The sequence below is a fragment of the Malaya genurostris genome, chromosome 1, assembly GCF_030247185.1.
Source record: "Malaya genurostris strain Urasoe2022 chromosome 1, Malgen_1.1, whole genome shotgun sequence".
NCBI lineage: Eukaryota > Metazoa > Arthropoda > Insecta > Diptera > Culicidae > Malaya > Malaya genurostris.
This window is the reverse complement of record NC_080570.1, coordinates 114,481,368-114,503,084: the sequence shown is the minus strand read 5'-3', so window position 1 is coordinate 114,503,084 and position 21,717 is coordinate 114,481,368. Positions and strand designations below refer to the sequence as shown.

The 21,717-nt window shown below is 38.0% G+C and overlaps 1 protein-coding gene across 11 annotated transcripts in view; it reads left to right on the top strand.

Moving 5' to 3' along the window:
* Positions 1 to 21,717, top strand: part of LOC131425442 (uncharacterized) — a 273,110-nt gene that overhangs the window by 236,206 nt on the left and 15,187 nt on the right. For all 11 annotated transcript variants that reach the window (XM_058587374.1, XM_058587373.1, XM_058587379.1 and 8 more), the window contains 5 exons: positions 5,132 to 5,244; positions 14,794 to 14,942; positions 15,566 to 15,779; positions 15,842 to 16,233; positions 16,306 to 16,462. In XM_058587374.1, coding sequence (XP_058443357.1) covers positions 5,132 to 5,244; positions 14,794 to 14,942; positions 15,566 to 15,779; positions 15,842 to 16,233; positions 16,306 to 16,462 — 1,025 coding nt within the window. The remainder of the gene's footprint in view (positions 1 to 5,131; positions 5,245 to 14,793; positions 14,943 to 15,565; positions 15,780 to 15,841; positions 16,234 to 16,305; positions 16,463 to 21,717) is intronic.

The window sequence follows — 21,717 nt, the reverse complement described above, 5'->3', positions numbered from 1 at the left end:
GTATATATCAGTGAAGTGCTTATGACAAATCCTAGACAATGTACGAAATATGCTCCTTGTAATTCAATTGTTCGTCGAGAAGAACGCCAAGATCTTTGACACAACTGACTCTATCGATCACTGATCCTCGAAGACAATAATTGAAACATATAGGTGTTTTTTTTCGTGTGAAGGTGTAAATCGGGCATTTGCTGATATTTAGCGTCATTTTTTTATATTAATTTAACACCACTCGGAGAAAATTTCAATCTCACTCTGAAGGAAATAGGCATCTTCAAGAGTCTTGATAATTTGGAATAACTTTAGGTCGTCCACAAAAGATAATCGTGGACCTTTCAATAAATAGTTCACGTCGTTGAAATACAGTAGAAATATCAGTGGTCCGAGATGACTGGCTTGTGGAATACCAGAAAAAGCAAAAAACTCCTTGGAAACATTTTCATTAATCTTAACCGCCAGCCGTCGATTGCAAAGATACGATTGCAACTGATTGAAACAGCTCAAGCAATTGATTTAAACAGCTTGAAAATGACGCTAAGAGCGGTGATACCACGGTAATTTGCGATGTTCTTCTTGTCTCCTGTGAAAATCAATACTCATGTTGAAAAAACGCTGAGATCGAATCGAAAACAAAAGTAAGTAGATTCATTTTGAAGAAGCATGAAGATCAATGCTGCTCTTTGTGTGAGAAGAAAAAATCACTCCATTCTGCTTTACCGATTACGAATAATCATGTGTAACCTACTGTACCGATACTTCCAAAACCAAGAATTCTGGAGCAATCGAAGAAGCTTATTTTCACTGTTTTTGCAGATTTTTTTATGTTCTAGACATTCGAGCAATGATCGGAACCTCATAGTTCCACAACATCGTATACCGTGAGACTCATCTCGGGAAATTGTTCCTGGGGTTTCATGTTTCAATTACAGCCAATATCAGTGTTGAACGAATTCCTTGAAATTTTCGGTAAATTTAAATACATTATTTTTATTCTATAATTACCCTCCCATGGTTAAAGGGCTTTACGGTATTCCAAATATTGTCAGAAACAAACAATTAAAATTTAATACAAATGTGTTATATTTTTTAGCATCATCATTGAATTAAATAAATGAGATATGGAACTACTTGAATAAGATGTTGATTGCATTATACTCAAACACCCGGAGAATACGGTTAGGTTTAAATATGTTTTATGTTTCATTTTCATACTACCGGCGCTTATTACCAGTATGGAGTGAAAATTAAGTGAAATGAACGTATCCCAATTAAGTTCCATACGACAACAACAGCTGAACGGTAAATCAAGTTCATCTTTGACGTTTATTGGAGGTTTGTGTACCATAGAATACTGTGGAATGAGGTGGAATACTGTGAAATAGAATAAAATAATATAGACTGAACATGTGAGCAAACCACTGATAGCTACCAAACGATGTTCATCCAGTTTATTTTGTGAGCTTGTGTTGTTTTCGTGTGGAACCTGATGAGATGGTGAGATTATCTGTGAGTGAAGTGTAAGAGGAAGTGCATGCAAGAACGGTTATAAAGGCCACCGTTTCAGCGCAGGACTAACGATCAACCAATAGTAGAGATTAAAGTAGGGTAACTGCACCTTTACCCTCTTTTATCTCACAACCATTAGTCATCTCATATACGGAAACCGTTAGTTAGAGTGAGATCTGTTGTCCCTTCGAGTTTTTTCGTCACTAAAACATTACCCCTTCTATTGGTACATTACCCCTAGTTAGAATCGATTAGAATATATCGATTAGTTTGCTTGTGGATTACATGTATGTATATTTCTTTATTTTGCATCGTCGCACTAAATGATTAAACACACTTTACTCTATAGATCTGGAACCGGGAGTCAGACACGGATGATATTAAACAGCAAGCTAAGGAGTGTATCGATAAGTAGTTAGCAACATTCAAACAGTTATTACTCTGAAATGGCTTAAATTTTTGCAGCGTGTTTTGTGGTGACATGTTTGTTTACATGTTAATAACGGCTGCGCAATCGATTGGTTTTGGTACGGTTTATCGTTTCAATGATGATTCGAATTGATCCGGAAACGCGAAAGAATATTCTGCACACTTGGTGCTCAGAAGGTGGTGTCACGTACAACGAAATTACTAAACGGGTGAAAGTGCACCACACCAGTGTCAAAAATACTATCGAGAAGTTCGGTAAGACCCTTTCCATGAAGGATTTGCCCCGATCCGGTAGGAAACCGGGTCCCAGCCAGCCCGGCCGGGACTTAAAAGTGGTTGAGTACATCAGGAAAAACCCATCGGCGTCGACGCGGGATTTGCCCCCAGCATCGGGATGATTCAACGGATCAAAGTTCGGAACTCCCTGAAATCGCACAAGAAACAGAAGGTGCCGAAAAAGTCCTTGGTACAGCAAGTTCAGGCCAAAACAAGAGCGCGAAAACTGTATAACCGGATTCTACAGAATAAAGACGGATGCATCCTGATCGACGACGAAACCTACGCCAAGGAAGACTCTCGAGCGCTGCCCGGACCGCAATATTATACGAAATCGGTGTACCAGGACCTGGAGGACGCTGACACTACGGTGGCGATGGAAAAATTTGGGCAGAAGGTGTTGGTCTGGCAAGCAATTTGTACCTGTGGTTTGCGGTCGTCGATTTTCTTCACGAAGGGCACAATCAACGCCAAGATGTAGGAGGAAGAATGTTTGAAGAAGAGAATGCTGCCACTGTACAGAAAGCATAAGGCTCTCTCATCTCTTCTGGCCGGATTTGGCTTCAGCCCTCCTCTCTTCTGGCCGGATTTGGCTTCAGCCCACTACGCCAACTCCGTTCTACAGGGGTTGTCAAAAAATAATGTACAATTCGTGGAAAAGGACATCAACCCAACGAACTGCCCGGATCTTCGGACAATTGAAAGGTATTGGGCAATTGTCAAGCGGCACTTTCGGAAGGAAGGTACAGTGTCCCAAAACATGCAGGAGTTCAAAAAAACTGGACAGCTGCCACCAGGAAAGTCACAAAAGTAACTGTGCAGAATTTAACGAAGAATGTCAAGTCCAAAGTGCGAACGTTTCACAGAAACTAGGATTTTCGTGAAATTGAAAATTTTCACTAATCGCACTGTAAACCGGAACCGGAAGTCGAATCTGGATTAACTTTTCGGGGACTTTTTAAAGAATTCTAATACCTTTCAACTGTAAACCTATCAATGTTTACAAAATATAAATAAATCCTAAATAAACTGTCTAGTTTATTCAAGTTTCAAATAAATTTTATGGAAGAATCCTCTAGTGATATTTATGAAAATTGACACAACACCTATTTTTACACCACTAGATGGATTAAAACTGACGGTTTCCCATCACATCAATACTGAAATAGAGTCAAGTTAAACATGTTATTAAAGGGATTCGTAAAACAACCATTGCTGTATGCACAATGTTGCCAAATACGACCTCACAGACAATTTGTTGAGCCTGTCTGTCAGTGACTTCTATTTTATAAACCCTCATACCAAGTACAGTTCCAAGCTTCAATTAACGCAATCCGTTTTTTGTTCAGCTAACACATGTAGTCTTTTCCTATACATCATTTCGCATTGCATACATTTTGGATTTGCACTTTTGTTTTTTCCCATTTGTGCTCACGCAGCCACCCGCTAAATTACCTTGTTTATTGCGTTTTAATGCGTTTTGCCTTTCAAACCAGCATGGGTTTTGGTATGGGCAGCAGCGAAACGAAGAAAAGTGCTTTTTTGTTTCCTATCTTGTGTAGTGAACCACGAAAAAAAATCACTCGAATCACAAACCCCATATCGACTGATGTTCAATTCATTTTTTTTTATTTTCGCGAGTTTGTCGTCATCGCGACGCGCGTTGCACATGCGATTTGCGCAAGCACGCAGCACAGCGCACAACTGTCAAAAAATCGTTTGTGGCTACTGTTGAAAGCTCAACCACGATCACCTCGCCACACCTGATGGTTGGTGTTTCGGTGCAGTACGCTGCTGTCTGGAATTTGTAATGTCGGAAATTGACCAGTTTACCTGCCAATTAATGTGGAGCAATTTCTCTACCGGTAACTGGAAAAGTGGCAGGTGGTTGCTGCTGGAGAAGAGAGCCGAACCGTGCGTGGATTGATTGCGGCATTTTTTTTTGGCGTGCTCCGGTGGGTCTGCGGCTTCTGCGCAAACCGTCTGCTGCTACGTTCCTACTCGAGTGTGCCAAATGTGGTCCAAAGCGTGGAGTTTGAATGGATTATGGTCAATTTATTTTACACGGACCAGTAGTCGGTGCCTGTAAATCTCCGGCACGTTATTAAATCCGATTGTGTCTCAGAAATTGAAAGTTTGATGTAACTTTGAAATGTTTGAAACGGAATTTGAACTATGTTTTCCGCCGATTGACATTTTCTGGCTTGAAAGTGGCCATCTGTTTCTGTGCGAAACAAAAAAAAGAGATTTTTTTTCTACATATAGTTTCGTGGCAGGATGAAGTGTTCCTGTATAACGAAGTTGGACTGATGCATCTGTATTCATGCGTTCAACAATATTCCACTTAGGAAAGTTCAATGACCCGGTCGGTATAACATCGAAAGTATCACCCATCTCGTAAAAGGAAATGCCACTGGAATGAGCTCAAGCTAAGCGAGCCGCGACTATTAGCAAATATTTCGCGCACCGTCACATAATTTCCTTCGCGGTGAGGATGGTACGAGGCATTTCGCATAACCCACCAACATATCGTCGAACCGCCTTTCGATTCGGAAGGAAATTGGATTCAGGTAGCCTATGCTTAGTTGCTAACATCTTCGTTCGGATCGCAAAGTGGGAGGCTGTAATTACATTATGAGCTTAGCCGACGAAGCGTGGGAAGATGGTTTTCGAAAAAAAATCAAACAAGCATTTCGCAGGTTTAATCAAGACTCAACAAGTTTGTTTTCCTATGGAAAAGAAAACGTGTCGGAAATTGTTTTGTTATTAAAACTAACGTCTTCGAAATCGCCTGTGCCTTGGAAAGTACCATTCAGATCACGTTGGAAATTGGTTTTTGTTCCAGCAATTCTTATCATATGTGCATTTAATTCTTACACCAGCCTAATGGTTTATTATTCATTTTTCTACTCATCAACAGATCTACAATTGGCAGCGGAACTCGGAAAAACCTTGCTGGAGCGAAACAAGGAACTGGAAAGTTCTCTCAAACACCATCAGAACATCATTGAGGACCAGGCCCAAGAAATCGAGGTGAGTTCGGTTGAAATGTGTATTAAACTCCTGCTCGCTACAAATGAAGAATGTATGGTTTCAAAAGGTAAGAGTGGTTGTAGTTGCGCTGAATCATCAAAACGGATGTCTAACTTTTCAGTATTCGTGAAAAAAATGAACTATCTAATTCATAAGTTCATTCTTTTTGCCTTTCTCATATAGAAAGGCTATGCAATCACTGTGAAAATCGACTTTTTAACTGAGGCCCGGAGAGCGGAATGTCATATACCATTCGACTCAGCTCGACGAACTGAGCAAATGTCTGTGTGTGTGTGTGTCCGTCCGTGTGTGTGTGTGTGTATGTGTGTGTGTTTATGTAACAAAAATATGCACTCACTTTTCTCAGAGATGGCCAAACCGATTTTCACAAACAAAGATTCAAATGAAAGGTCTCATAGTCCCATAGCCTGCTATTGAATTTCATTCCGATCCGACTTCCGGTTCCGGATATATAGGATGATATGTACCAAAAAAGTGAAAAAAATATGCACTCACTTTTTTCAGAGATGGCTGAACCGATTTTCACAAGCTAAGATTCAAATAAAAGGTATTATGGTCCCATAGCCTGCTATTGAATTTCGTTTGAATGTGACTTCCGGTTCCGGAGTTATATGGTAATATGTGAAAATTTGAGAAAAAATTTACTTCAATTCAATTATCTTTGGAACAACTCAATCGATTTTCGCAAACTTAGATTCAAATGAAAGGTCTTATAATATCCTAAAAATTTGTGGAACATTTTATCTGGATCCGACTTCCGGTTCCGGAACTAAAGCGTGATAAGTGGAAAATTATGAATTTTCTTAGTATTTTTCCACGAACGATGGTTAAAAACAGGTACATAAAACTGTCTGATAAATTCTTCTAGTTTGCAGAGCTTGTTAGTTTGTGGGCATGAAAACTTAATTCGGCACTACTGGTCCCCTCTTTTCCTGTTCCGAGAGCACCGAAAGTGGAGAAGAAAAACTCCTAAAACTAAATTCACTTCGATTCCTCTGCGATGCTTGAACCGATTTTCACAGATCTTGATTTGAATTAAAGTTCATACTGTCTTTAAACCTACTGTGAAGTTTCATCCGGATCCGACTTCCGGTTCCGCAGTTACAGGGCGATGAGTGTCAAAGTTTTCAAATCGCCATATAGAGTGACAATATGTACAACACCGAAAGAAGAAGAAAACACAAAACGAACAAGGCGTGCTTTGTTCTATTTCGTACACGTTGTGTAGTGATGTCAATAATAATAATAACAATCCTACTACATGTTTCATACTGCTGATTCATGCTGTTTAGCACGCAGTAGTAACAGAAACGCAGGTTCGTTTCGTTAGATTTAGTTTAATTGGTTTAAACGAAATAGAGCATGAGATAGTAAGTATAAGTTTAACTACGTTCAAAACTGTTCCAATTTGTAGGTCATATTTGTTGGTAGCAAACGAACCAACTTCGGCTATTCCGTTCATCTGAATCCGGTTTCGGGAGAATTGGAAATAGTGATTAGAAACTGCAAAAAGGATCTCACTCACTTTTCTTGGAGATGGCCGAATAGATTTTCACAAACTTATAGGTTAAAAAGAAAAGTCTTACAGTTTCATACGGAATTCCTTAATTTGTTGTGGATACTACTTTCGGTTTCGGAACTACAGGTTAAACAGGATTTATAGAGTTTGTGAGATTAGATCCGAACAAATTATCCTATTCCTATTCAATAAACAGTTGTTTTTGCGAATTTCACGGTAATATGAGAAAGGCATCATTACACCACTAGGTGGATTAAAATAGGTTTTTATCATGAATATTGTGCTATTGTACCAACAGACATCTCATTAGTACAAACGCCATGTTATTTTACGGATTACTCGACTTTCAGTGAACGAACTGTGATATAATCGAATACAGTATTTTTACATCGACTCGAAGAAACAATACCGCATAAAAAAATAGTTTAAAAATTGTTACATACTACCAATTTTCATCTTACCCTTAGCGTCAATGGATGAAACAAAGACAGCAGATGTTATTCTAACTTTGGTTTCAGTATATAAGATGAATACTGAAGCTGAGCTGAATGAGGGTACCGTTACCTTATTTTAATTAAAAAGCAATTCCCGAAATGGTTAGCAGAATTCACATATTTTGATCTAGATGAAACCTTGTACACGTCTTCAGTATGCCAAACCATTTATTTTGCACGGATGGAGAAACATATTCCGTTCATAACGAATATTTTCGAAGGCTAACATAGATATATTTTTGAATGCGTTTTTTTTAAATCATTGTAATTCGGAAGTTGTTAGTTATGAAAAAACATGATACTTAAGTGGAGACGGTTGACACAGTAAATGGCTTACTCTCGGGACGGCACAATATAAGAACCGTGTAATATAAATTCGAAATTAGCAAATCTGACGAATAGGTATTGGTGTTTTGGCGTCCAAAGTCAACCGTAGCTGGTGTTGTATTTGTAAATCATTACAAAAAAAAAAGAAAATTTACCTAAGGAGCAAATGCAAAATTACTGAGATACAATTCAACCAAGCAAATAATGCACATGAAAAGTATAACATACTGGTGTACGTGGAGGACTATTCGACGGAAGTGCGGGTGTATATTTCATTTCTCCAGAGGATGAAAAGAAATTTATGGAAAAAGACATGTCTAAACACAGAAATAATCTTCCCATTGAGAGGAAAGGTAGAAAATTTTTTTCCGCGTGTTCTGATTTTTGAAGTGACCAGGAAGATCTCTGGCTAGCTACGAAAACCAGTAAGTCACGTGTCAATACTGCCAGCAAACCGTATTTTATGGCAAGTCGTACGATGAAATAGACAAACAGACATTTCGACCCATGGACGATGGAACTAAAAAGCCAAATACTCTCATCCAACAAATTGTGAACTATTATCAATTGACACAAAAAGACAACAAGATTGAGAAACCTACCACGATACTTCTAACAACATTATCAATAATACCAGCAACAAGAACAACAATAATCGCGATCTCGAATCAATGGACGGTGAGGCTAACAGTGAGCCAATAGATCACCATTCCTCGCAGGATGCTATAAAGACTACCTCTCCCAATAAAAAGAGAAATCAACGAGATCCACCTGTACAAAACATGTATAGCAAACTTTAAAATTTTGATATGTATCTAACGGGGAAAACAGATCGAAAAAATGGCATGCGAATGTAACTATGTAACGAAAATCACTTAAAAACTACCACAGAGACGGGGCTCGAACCTGTAGCTAGTTCCTATCTGGGGATATGTTTTGTCAGTTCAATTACCCTGCATGTTAAAACACATCAAGAAACAACCTAATTGACTAGTCGTATCGAAAGTCTATCTTCACCAGAGCTTAAAATTATCACGCATTCTCAATGAAAGAATTTTATCCAACAGCCTCACTTTCAATATTTTACTGTCTCATGCGTAAATGACCGACATCAGAACAAATGAAGAGATACGAATCATTCTCGATTCTCGTTGAAAAAAGATAGAGTATAATTGCCAACGTCACTCTTTTCTCTATGACAAGACGAAACCAAACTAACGTCTTTAGGGAGCATCAGCAGAATTTCAATTCTCATTCTTTCATCGATGGAAACCAAAACTAATGCAAATTCGAGCAGTAACAGGTAAAAGTCATTGTGAAACCTTTTTCTGTTATTTTCGATTCTCACAGCTTCGGTTGAATATCGACACTGCATTCTACGGGATTTTCACTGAAAACTGCAAATGACTGAAAGAGCAAATGGAAGAAAGAACACAATTTTGAAACTACTGTTCCGCTTATGTCATTAACTGGACATGGATTTCGCTCTCATAGTTTGCAAGCGAAGCTGAGAGTGACAGTAATTTCTTGTCATTTTCGTCTATTTTGAGTCAATGAAAATGACTTTTATTAGCTCTGAACTTCATTCTCTACATTGCCGTCAGGCGCTGATTTGAGATTTTGTTTTTGTCTTTTTCGCTGTCTTTAGGGGGTACATCAGTATCATCATCCATTTGATTATCTCAGCTGATGTGTGGTTATGTATTCGCATGTCATTTCTCCAATCTGCTTTCCGTGTTAGATACTGATCAAAATTTAAGACTAGCTTAATACGTCTCTACGTCTCAACAAGAATAAAACAAATAATTGATTTAGGAAGTTACTTAAAAATAAGATAAGCCGGTTCCGCTATATTTTAAAGAGAAACAGAGAAAAAGTACTAAAAAGAAGAGTAATGTGATTCGTTTCATACTTTCTGCGAAGAATCTCAAAAATCTCTTCAACAGAAGTGAAAGCTCTTATGCACGCAGTTATAGGTTCGTTACTTCCAAATATAGTCCTGTGAGATCCGTTTTGTAGTGAAATCATATTTCGTAACAATCTGTTTGGTACTCGAAAATGAATTTTTCAGTGAAGTTCTGGAACATCGATCTCTCCGTTTATCAATTTCGTAATAGTCAACGCTTGTTGGAATCTTCTTTGGCGCTGTAACGTATCGATTCTCAATAATTGGCATCTGTCCGAAAATGGTGACAGAGTTTACAGTTACCAAACACCAGATTACTGAAGCGTTTTCACAAATCAAGCGTACGAGTGAGAAATATAAAGCTCTCAAGCAACACGGATCTTCAAAGTTTTTAGCAATTTTAGAGATGGATACTAATTGACGTGAAGCTTTCGAAATAACTAGCGACCGTTGGGCACCGAACGTCAGTATCCAGTTGTTTTCCAAGATCACACACTTGAGTTACTCCAGACAAAACTGTTCCAGCAGTTATAGTCGAATACATAAAGAACATAAAATCCGATGGATGTGATAACTTGGCACTTGGCCAAGTACAACTGGTTTGAACATATTCGAGAAGTTTTGCTAATGCTCTTCTCAAAAGTAAGGACAAAGTCGAAATGACGATAATGCAAAAGGGACTTTTTTTTGTAACATCTAGAACTCAAATATTCGCAAATCCATGAGAATTTCCCATCCAAATATACGCGATGCATAACGCCCGATCATTCAAAACATGAATAATATACATTTTAACTTACGCGATGTCACGGGTATCTGAACATGAAGGTATGATAATCTTCAACAACGGGTGAACACTTATGCGCAAAAAATCAGGTTTAAGAGTAGTTTTTTTTAAAAAAAAGACCACGAAAAAAAAAACCGACTAGCAAAGCGTTAAAGATTACAAATTTGTTAGTTGATGGTCAAAAAACGTGATTCGGCAATACCGGCTCCCGGTTTTCGGTTTCAGAAGTACCGGAAATAGAAATTTTTAAAACTTCAAAATGGGACTTCCTGCGATATATCGGAGACGATTAGACGGATTTCAATAAACCTAAATTAAAATCTATAGATTGCTATGATATTTTATTCGGATCCGACTCCCGGTTCCGGAATTGTAAGGCAGAGATTGACTTCCGATTCTGCCAGAAATAGTGACCGAAATTCAAAAAATAAAAACGGAGACTGATCCGACAGCCGGTTTCAGAGTTATTGGGTAAAAGTGTTTAAATTTCAAACATCACCAAATGCGAAGTACTCAAACCATATTCAAACAGACTAAAACATATTCAACAAACCAAGAAATACGTAAAATCTAGTAGTAGTAAGTAGGTTTGTTTATTGACATACAAATCCACTTAGTTATTTCAATTCGCTATTTAGAGCGGCGAAGCAAAAATAGGAAAAAAATTTACGAAATTTGGCTAAAAACTGTTTCAATTGGTATACTAGTTTACGTTCGAAAAAACTTTCTTGTTTATATTCCAGATTCAATGAAAAGTTTTTCAAATAACGCCAAAGTAATTATTTAGGGGTTCGGTACCGCATGAGTACCGATTTTGATCTAAGTACAGCTATTTTCATACCTTACGTTGTGTGTATGTATATATGTAATTTTTTGTACACTCACTTTTCTAGAAAATGACTGAACTGATTTTCACAAAATTAGATTTAAATGAAAATTCGTAGGACCCCATAGAAAGAGTTCTGAATTTCATCTTGATCCGACTTGCGGTTCTGGAATAACAGGGTGATTAGAGTAAAAATTTTTTATTTTGTGTGAGTTTTTTTTAGAAAATATTATGTTTAGAGCAGTCACGAAATCAAAATAAATAAAATTCATCTCAATACATTCTCAATATTTATGACAAACCATACAAATATGAGGGAAAAATCGATTTATTACATGCTGTCATTAGATTAAAAAATATCCCTAAAACTACAAAATCATCGGAATTATTTTATTAATATCAATTATATAAATTAACAAAAGTATTTGGTTGGAATTGATAAAACATTTAAATCATCTGTTTTATTCCTCCTAGGGGTACACAGATATATTATTGTTTTAGGTAAAGAATAATATTTCCTTAGTGTAGCATACAGGGCTGAGAAAATAAAGACCAAAACCTCATCGAAACGAGATCACTGCCGGAGAATCTTTTCATGATCAGTTGATAAGTGAATTTTAAATCACATCGGTCAATATCGGTACTGATCTTCCGTCACACAATGGGTAGTGATTTTGAGCTAAAATGATTCTTGATTTATGTAAGTTCAATCATTGGATGATTCGATAAGCTTTGATGTTGGTGGAGGAGAATCACATATGATCAAGATAAGACATGACATGATCTACGTCTGAAATCGTTGATCTCCCGCCCTTTTTCAAATGGAGTACAATTGAATAAACTGCATCAGAATCAGATAAGAAAAATTCTTATGATATACTATTATCAATTCTAGAAAATCAAATTACTGATAAAAATGTCAGTGCATAACTTAAGTTAAACCGTTTGTAGGCATCTTTTTCTTTTTTACTCATATTAGGCCAAATTTATTAATTTCGCTAATTTACTCGCTCCTCCGTGCACTTTTGCTGATCACAACAGAAATGATTTCCTGCATCATTAATTTCCGAATTTACAAGAAGAAGCTTTTACATCAACAAATACAACTTCCTATAGAATGTAAACGTTTATTGTGAAGATTTTTTCAGGAAATAGGGCAAATCAGTAATATAATTAGGTATTTCAAAAATGCGCTCTTCCCCCTTCCCCCTGTCAGGTTTAAGCCCTGTTCTTAAACTTTCAAATAGTTGAAATCTTCTAAATTGAACTAAAAACTAATGCAATTTATGATGTTAATTGTTGGTCATTAGAACTCACTTTGGCTATAGCGGTCCCCAGATTTTAGTTCCGAAAGTACCGGAAATAGTGAGCACGTACTCCAAAATAAAAATCAATCACTTTTCTCAGAGAGGTTAAACTGATTCTCACACACTTAGGTTCAAATGAACGGTCTTATGGTTGCATATCAATATGAATATTATCCTGATCCGACTTCCGATTCCTAGATTACAGATTTTAAAGTGGTCAAAATTTTAAACCCTCATTTAGAGCAACGATGTAAGAAACGTTATAAAGAATTCTGAATTGGGTTCATAACTAGTCAAATTAAGGAGAACATTACCTTAATTTGACTAGTTATGAACCCAATTCAGCCTTACCTACGACACTCCTAAATTTTGTTGGGCTCTTTTGGTTCCAGAGTGACACGATGATAAGGGTTTAAAATTTCAAACCGTTGTTGCACGATGCAAGAATCGTAAAAAATCTTCTAAATTAGACAAAAAACTAATTTGAAGATCATGTTAGTTGATGGTAATACGAACTGACTTCGACCCTATCGGTTCTTGGATTCCGGCTCCGGAAGTACCTGAAACAGTGGAACTCACTTCGTTTTCTAAGAGATTGCTTCATCGATCTGAAAACTGTTTCATTTTGTAGGTTATACGATTGATCCAAAAGAGTATATTTAAGAATATCACAGTATTATATATGAGAATATGGGTGATATGAAAAAACATCATAACTCCTCTAGATGGATTAAAGCAAATATGACATATTTTTTTTAAATTTCATATGGATCTGACTTTCGGTTCCGAAATTACAATGGAAAATGTGCACAAAATTGAACACTCACTTCTCACGGATATGGCGTGACCGATTTTCTCGAACTTGGATTCAAATGAAAGTTCATTTACAATATTTCGGAATTTTGTGCAGATCAGAATTACAGTGTGATGAGTGTTTGAAATGTCAAGCCGTCGTATAGAGCGACGATGCAAAATAGAGAAAAATTCTTCCTAATTGGGAACAAAACCTTCTAGGTCACGTAAGTTGTTGACCATGTTACGAACTGACTTAGGCTATACCGGTCCCCGAAATGCGTGTCCGGAAGTACTGGGAATAGGGATCAAAATCACCAAAACGGAACACACTCACTTTTCTCCGATATGGCCCAACCAATTTTCACAAACAAAATTCCCAAACAAAGGGTATGCTAAAACTACACAGAAAAATTTGAGATCGCTGAGCTAAAAATTGAAGGAGATTCTTTTAATTTTGGTGCAAAACTGTATCGATCTGTAGACTATGTAAAATTACGTTCGAACTAATGTTGTCTGTTTTTATTCAATGAGTAGTTTTTTCACGAAAACCACCGTCATATTTTGGAGAATACGAGTAATATGAGAAAGGGATCATCACACCACTAGATGGATCAAAACAGGGTTTTCTTAATTGCCCACCACACTCAAACAACACTAAGGAGTTTCAATATGGAATCTCTCGGTTAGGGACGCAACTAATCTCAGCTGAATACATAATCTGACCGAAATACTCAGGAAGAAAAATCTAATATAATAAGGAGACTCTGAGATTTAGGAATTCTATTGTTGTGCAATTAATCACTACTGCAACGAATCGAGATTCCAAAGTAGAATAGATTTCCTTTCTAAGGATCCATAATTAATTACCATGCTATGTTTAACAAACAGACGTACGCATATGAACAACTGAATGCAATATGCAAAATATGCAATATGGAAAAATGCAATTTAGTTTGAAAAACGAAGCACGGTTTGCCCGTAACAAACAAGCAAACCGTGCTTCGTCCGCTGCGGCAGTCAGTAAAAATTACTTTGAACTCTAGAAACGGATAAAAATTATTGTATCGGAAGTTTGTTTGTCCGGTTCTTGTGAAATTAAGTTTTTAACGATTTTTGCATTGCAAAATCCGTGTTCAGTGTTTGCATTCAATGCTTATATCCGAATATTGTAATTCAAAAGCTGCATTCAGCCGTTCATATATGAAGGAAAAATCAAAAACAACAAAAAACTACACGGTTGTCTTTTCTCCCAGTTTTAAATCCAATGATTACTGTGCATGACGCACAAAAATTTCGAAAAATTGGTCAACACCTTGATATCTAGAACGAATGCTGGACATAACATGTGGAAACAATGTTCCTTTGTACACGATTAGTATGGCTGTTTTTTGTATTAATGATCAAATTTTTATTCGTATTGTCACTTTCTTTTACGATAAGAAAACAGGTTTTTCAAGTCTTACTATAAGAATAGAATGTGCTCTATTTCTATGCCTTTTTTGTAGTTCGCTAATTTACACTGCATCATTACTCTTTAACACTTTATTTTCTGTTGTTAAATTTTCAGTACCTCACCAAGCAAAATGGCGCCCTTCGGGAAGTCAACGACTCGCGAATGAAGATCTACGAACAGCTGGAAGTCAGCATACAAGACCTGGAACGGGACAAGTACAAGTTAGCGTTAGAGAACCAAGCCGAAAAGAAGCATGCTAAAACGTAAGTAACCTAGATACTCGAAATCGTTAAAATTTCTGCCAATCACAGTCGAAGTGAACAATAGTCTTCCGCACCGAATACGTTGTAAACAAGTCAGGGAAAATGATTGAAAGATCTGCTGGTAAACAAAGTCTTTGACGTCCGACACTGAACACATGGCTTTATTGTCATTGGTAATGACGCCGCTAGAAATTATTGTGTGAATCGAAATCGAAATTGAAACTGTTGTGTGCTCCATTTAATTCCCAGTGTGCCTCTATTTCGTTCCTGACAATGCATTATTCCCGTTGACACTTCAGACAAAAGCCGTTGATCATTGGCGAGAGCTATTTTCGACGTCCCAAAATCTTGCGACAAAACAATAACAAAGCATTCCGAAAATATCTCACCCGTCGTTGTGCGTAAGCGCCTTACCTAACTCACTTTCGGTTGTCACTTTTCCTCGTGCACCGAAAATTGGGAACGCTATTTTCGAACTTCGTTTAGTTGACCTTTTCCCCGCCGTCTCACGATCCGTACCCAGCTCAGCCGGCTTGATTGCGTGAAACGAAATCGATTCTCATCGCATGACCAACTAATTTTTGTTTTAACTTGTCTTATTTGTTTCGCTCTGCGCATCACAGCCTATGTCGCAATATCGAAACATTGGAAGCAAAGGTCGAAGAACTGAACAAAACTCTCGACGAGGTTCGAAGGCAGCTGGAAGCGGAACGGAAGAAGAACGAACGATTGCGAAACGACGGTGGAACTGAACGAAATGCCAAGGATCAGATTCAGTTGAGACCGGTCAATTTCGATGTGGACGATGCTGGAGGCAGCGGACCGGAGGAGGATGAGGTAGTTATTTGATGAAATCAAATTTTGTTTTTCGACCTTAACTAACATTCTAACATTTGCAGATCACCGAAATCGATACGACAAAACCGGAGAACTTTTCCTTCGCCTTCCGTGATCAATCGCACTCGACAGATGTAACGGATTCCAGTCACCTCGGCAATAGCTTCTCCCATCTACAACTACCCAATCATCACAACAGTCAACAGCAGCATCAGCATCGAATAACTGATTTGAATCTGACAGAGGAGAATGAAGAACTGATCCGAATAATGCAAGAATTGGAAAAAACTCGCAAATGTTTCGTTGCCGAACAAAATCGGGTTGCGGAACTGGAAGAACAGCTGGCTGCCATCGCACAGGAAAATCAGATCCTGCAAAGTAAAATAGTGCAAATCAACACCACGGAAGAGATGAAGTCCGTTCACGAAGAACTCTCTATTCTGGAGGAAGTCAGGTTGGTTGAATTTTGTTAATAAACGATTTTTGTGACGTATGGAATGACAATCGTTTTTTCATCCTTTTTTAGACAAGGTCAAATGTGTACACGCTGCCTGCGTGGTTTCGAAGACCGGGCGGACGATGAATCCATCATCACCGGTACCGAGGACGACGACCGTAGTCTGATGGATTTGATCCAGAACGCGGAAGCTCCGCAGGTCTATCGATCTTCAGTGACGATCAAGGTGATTACCAAGTTTTTCGACTACCTATTTTCCAAGTTCCCCACCGTGGGTACAATCCTCGATGAGCTATTGGTGTTTGCGCTGTGATATTCGTTTGTTATTTCTATCATCATTTTTCTCAAACAAACAGAAACTTGGACACTCTTCCCCTATCCTATTTTATCATTTATTCAGTTTAGCTTTGGACCACTTTAGCTTTAAGTTATGTTGTACATAGAATCACTTGGTGACAGTAGCATTTCCTGTTCTTTAAAATGAATTCTGTTCCGAAAAAATGAGTTTACGAAACACATCGTCACTACTCTTGCATCAAATCAATCGCCAACAATTGCAATAGTAGCCTCCGGCAGTAGTCATCACATCATGCTTCTTCTAGCACCTTAGCATCTTAGACACGTTGGCACAGACCGCACAGATAGAGAAACAACCCCGTAAGTTGCCGGTTTCTGGACACCTTGCACGTTGATTCGTTAACGCATCTACTACCTTTTCTATTAACCCATTTGAATGATATTTCTATTACTTGTAGCCTGGATGGCTTTGAATGTAGCGAACTCCCTATCATTTTTCGTTTAGATAAATACTTCAAAATCTTTTTAAGCACAGTAGAAAGTGTTTGGAGTTTTGTGCTAGAAAGTGCTAGTCATTTTTTTTAAGAAAGATTATTGAATTATTCTGTAGTTTGCAATTTGATTGATTTTATGAATTAGATTTCGATAGTTTGTTAAATTGTTACAGTAGTTGATAACTTGTATGACCTATTGAGAAAAATAAGGGCTCACCTGTGGGCGCAAGCTTAATTTTAGTGGGCTGTAAACTATAAGTGGTCTACAGATGAGCAAAAATGTTAATGTTTCAAAGCAAATGTATTCATGACAAGTTTGTATAAACATGCAGAAAAAATTTAAATTCTGATCAAGCCAACAAATTAGTTGCAAGTATGACGTTAAAAGAGAATTTTTCTTTTCTTGTGAATTTCAAAAGAAATACGATGATAGTTAGCATTTAAAAACCTGAAAGGATGTTATGAACAAAAAAGTGTTAAACAAGAATGAGTATGGATAGGGTCGAGCCTTGACCTAGCTAGAATCAGCAGGAACGTAGCATCGGCTGCGAAATCTTTTGAAACAAAAGGAATGTAATATCAAGGCTTTGCTTCAGGTTAAACTATCTATTAAAACTCAAATCAAGTCTCTATTTCAAGTTTAATTCATACAGAATATAGAAAAAATATTCACACATGCTCAGTGTTGGGACAAAATCAAAATTTAGCGACAGAAATTTTTCACAGGTTATTTTTAGACAAAAAATCATCGATCAGAAAACTTACTGCAGAAAAGTCCAGTACTGATTTTTTGACAACGCGATTCTCACTGCAACTGATTTCGTATAGAAAAATTCACGCACATTCTGCTCGATGATATTCAAGATCTTCGAGAAATGAATTTTCATAGCCGTTGTATCTCAACCCTTTGCAGAATACATGATGAATGAATTCACCGAATAACAAATACTGAACCTTTTTGAAAATGTTCAGTGTGCGTAGGGTGGTTGATAAGTAGATTAATAGTGGTGATGTGTTTGAAATTTATTCGGCACTACATCATTAATAGAAGCAGCAAGTGCTGCGATCAATAATAGTTGTGATGATAATAAAAACATTAATTGAAACAATCACAAAGCATGTTATGCAGCTGATTAAAAAATATTTGCCATGCCATTTAGTTTGAATAACGTACGCAGAAGTAACAGGAGCGCAGACTACCGCTATGCCAGACTTGCTGACAATGCTGCGCTCCTGTTTTTCCTATGAATCAAATTCATGCTAAAAAGTGTTTTATTGGGTTTAATCTAAATAGTACAGTGAAATCAGCCGACAGAAATTAAAACAGTCTTTCGTCGCTATAATCACTATTTGTAATGTGGCAAAAATATGTTTGTTCATATTAACCACCCTACGTGCATAGAAAATATTGCAGTCATTATTTCTCAGTTGCGAATTTATTCAGTAGAGATTTTTTATTGATGAAAATATAATAATCAAATCTTGCACGAATCACTTCGGTGTCGAACTCTAGCATTGGATTACCATCGTAGACTCTTCTCCCTTTCGATTGTCTCCTTAGCGATATTTCTTTGGGTGAAAATTCGTCATGAAGTTTCGTTGACACAAAAATAAATGAAAATAGCGGAAGTAATTTTTTCAGTCACTGAGTTTTTTTAGAATCTTGAACTGATTTTTTCACGAGTGATAATGAAATGAACATTTTCTGATCATGATTTTTTTAGCTTTGGCGTCTTGGTTGTGATTTAAATGTTGCTCTTCAAGTCATTGGAGCGGGTTGCCTCGCCACACGAAATATTTGTTTAGCTCGAAGTATTTGAAAATCTCTCTTCTAGTAGACATTGAATATTCCTGTCCAGGAAGCTCTTTAAAACCTCATGTACAAAGTTTCATAACCCTATACCCTGTAATCAAACTTCATTAGTTGCTTGCGTGACTGATCGGTAATCTCAGCTTGTTTGAGAAATCTTGGATGGAGAAGTTGGGGTTCCGCATGGAGCAGATTGTCACTCATTTTGACATTCTCCGAACATTTTTATTACATTAATGACATTAATCAATTTTGACTACTTTGCATGCGAGTAGTTCGGATTTTCCCAATAAACGAGCAATATTTTCACACGTGGGCTAGTCTTGCTTCGATGCCTTGTTTACAACTAAGATGCAAATACCAATATTAAACACTAGCCATGATGTTTGATGAGGTTGAAAGAATCATATCGTACTCGACGGAATTAGAGGACGTAGCAATACAGGGTCCGCCATGTAACTTTTTTTTAAACATGCAATAAAACACAAACGGTTCATCCGATTTCGGCTGCACGAATGTTGTCATTCAAGGCTTGAGTTGTCTCTGGCTTGTCCACATAACACTTATCTTTGACAGCCCCCCAAAGATAATAGTCGAACGGCGTCAAATCACAGCTCCGAGGCGGCCAAACGACATCCGAATTTCAACTGATAATTCGATTTTCGAAGACTGTGTGCAGAAGATCGATCGTAGCGTTGGCTGTGTGGCACGGAGCACCGTCTTGTTGGAACCAAATAGTGTCCAAGTCTTCCTCTCCAAGTAACGGGAAGAACCAATCGCTAATCATGGCGCGGTAGCGCTCGCCATTGGCCGTGGCGGCGGCTTCTGCCTCATTTTCGAAGAAAAATGGCACAATGATGCCGCCAGACAAAAATCCGCACCAAACCGTCACTCACTGAGGATGCGTCGGCTTCTCCATGATAACGTGCGGGTTTCCCGTCCCCCAGATGCGACAATTTTGCTTATTAACATACCCGCCGGGATGAAAATGTGCTTATCCGAGAAGATGATTTTTTGGCAAAAATAGGCGTCTTCTTCAAGCTGATCGAAAGCCCAGTTGGCACTATTTTCACGCGTTCCTCTAGCGTATACACAACCATTTTCGTTCAGCGGAAGGATAAAACTAAGTTTCTGTCAAATCAGAAGTGACATTAAGGTTACCAATGTCGAAATAACCGCTAGTTTAAAAAAATGTTAGATTGCTGACCCTGTATGGGATGTCGGAAGTTTACACAATCTCAGTATCTCGCCCAACAACATTTTAAAGGAGGATCTGCAGGAATACTGGAAATATGTACGATTCTCCTAGAAGAACTTTTATTTCGGAGTTCAACGATAGTTAAAATTTAGGAGTCTCTGTTCGTTAATATGTGGAGATAATTATTAATAAAAATCTTTACCAATAAGTCGGTTCTATTACCAAGTCAAAGTTATTTAACGTTTGCACCAAGGAATTTGCAAATGAGGTGATTAGCAAATCTATATTACTGGCGGTTAGCATTTTTTGGATGATGTGAAACTAGTTGCGAAAACCAATGGGTTGTATGAAACTGTCAGCTATTTTTACTTCAGTCCTATAAGCAATTCTTAGCACAGCTATCTCGCACTTAGGAAAAATACGCCATTTTGCCCACATAACACATGGATCAATAAGTCCCGAGACTAAAGCAGAGATGGCGCTCGTAGTAAACCAGTATCAGGAATCAGGAATCAGAACAAATTGGCTCAAATGGCACGTTCCCCTTGATATTTGGAGATTTGTGCCTTGCCATCAATTTGTTTTTAGCATCATTTTCCCGATATATAAGAGGGAAGGATTGAAAGGAAATGGTAAGGGTTGGACTAGGAGGATGGGAAAAATTGACGACACAAAAACACATAAAAGCAGAAGTAAATTCTGCACCCCTAAGGGATGCTGAACAATCTGCTGAGGATCACATTTAGTGGAAGCAGAAGGAAATTCTGAACCTCTACGAGGTCCCGAACAGTCTGCTGTTAATAAAACCTCCAACCCCCGAGAGGATTTAGAGATCTTACAAAAGCGACACCATTCTGCACTCCCGGAAGAATGCAGAACGACTCGCAGTATGTACGAGCAGAAGTAAATGCGGTACCCCCCAGAGGATGCCAAACAATCTGCCAAACCCTATTTAAGGTGAATACAGAAGGGATTCATTCACTCCAGGAAGAACGATGAACCCTTCTGACTATAGCTCCTTACCACATTGGGTGAGAAACGAGAGAATATCTTTCAATTTTAGCTCCGCATACACAGACTCAACCATGTATGGAGAACCAAAAACCCGGATACGTAGCTGCGTCAATGCGGGACAGTTACATATCAGATGATATGAAGTACCATAATCTCATTCACACAAATCACACGAATAATACTCAGCACGTTGAATAGTAGCCATGTGATAATTGAGTTTGCAATGTCCAGTCAGAGCTCTGACCAGAATACTTCAATGATACTTGGAGAAATGCAGTAGACACTTTGACATTTTCAGATTTAAATCTGGTAGAAATGCTTTTGTCTGAGCGCAAGTTTGCAAGCTGCGCCAGTAGCCGGCATGTTTGGATGCAGCCCAAGAACGTATCTTGTGCTTTATCCAACTAGTTGAAAGTGGTAAAGCTGGTTCAGGACCAACGAAATCATTCGTTGCACCAGCTCTAGCCAACTCATCAGCCCATTCATTTCCAGTAATACCAGAATGGCCGGGTACCCATATGAAGTAAACAGCATTTGAAATGCTGAGGTCTTCAATTTGAGTTCGACATGCGATCACTAGATTCGACCGTGAGTCATTCGAACTGAGTGCTTTTAAGGCTGCCTGACTGTCGGAACAAAAATAAATACGTTTACCACAGATCCTCTGC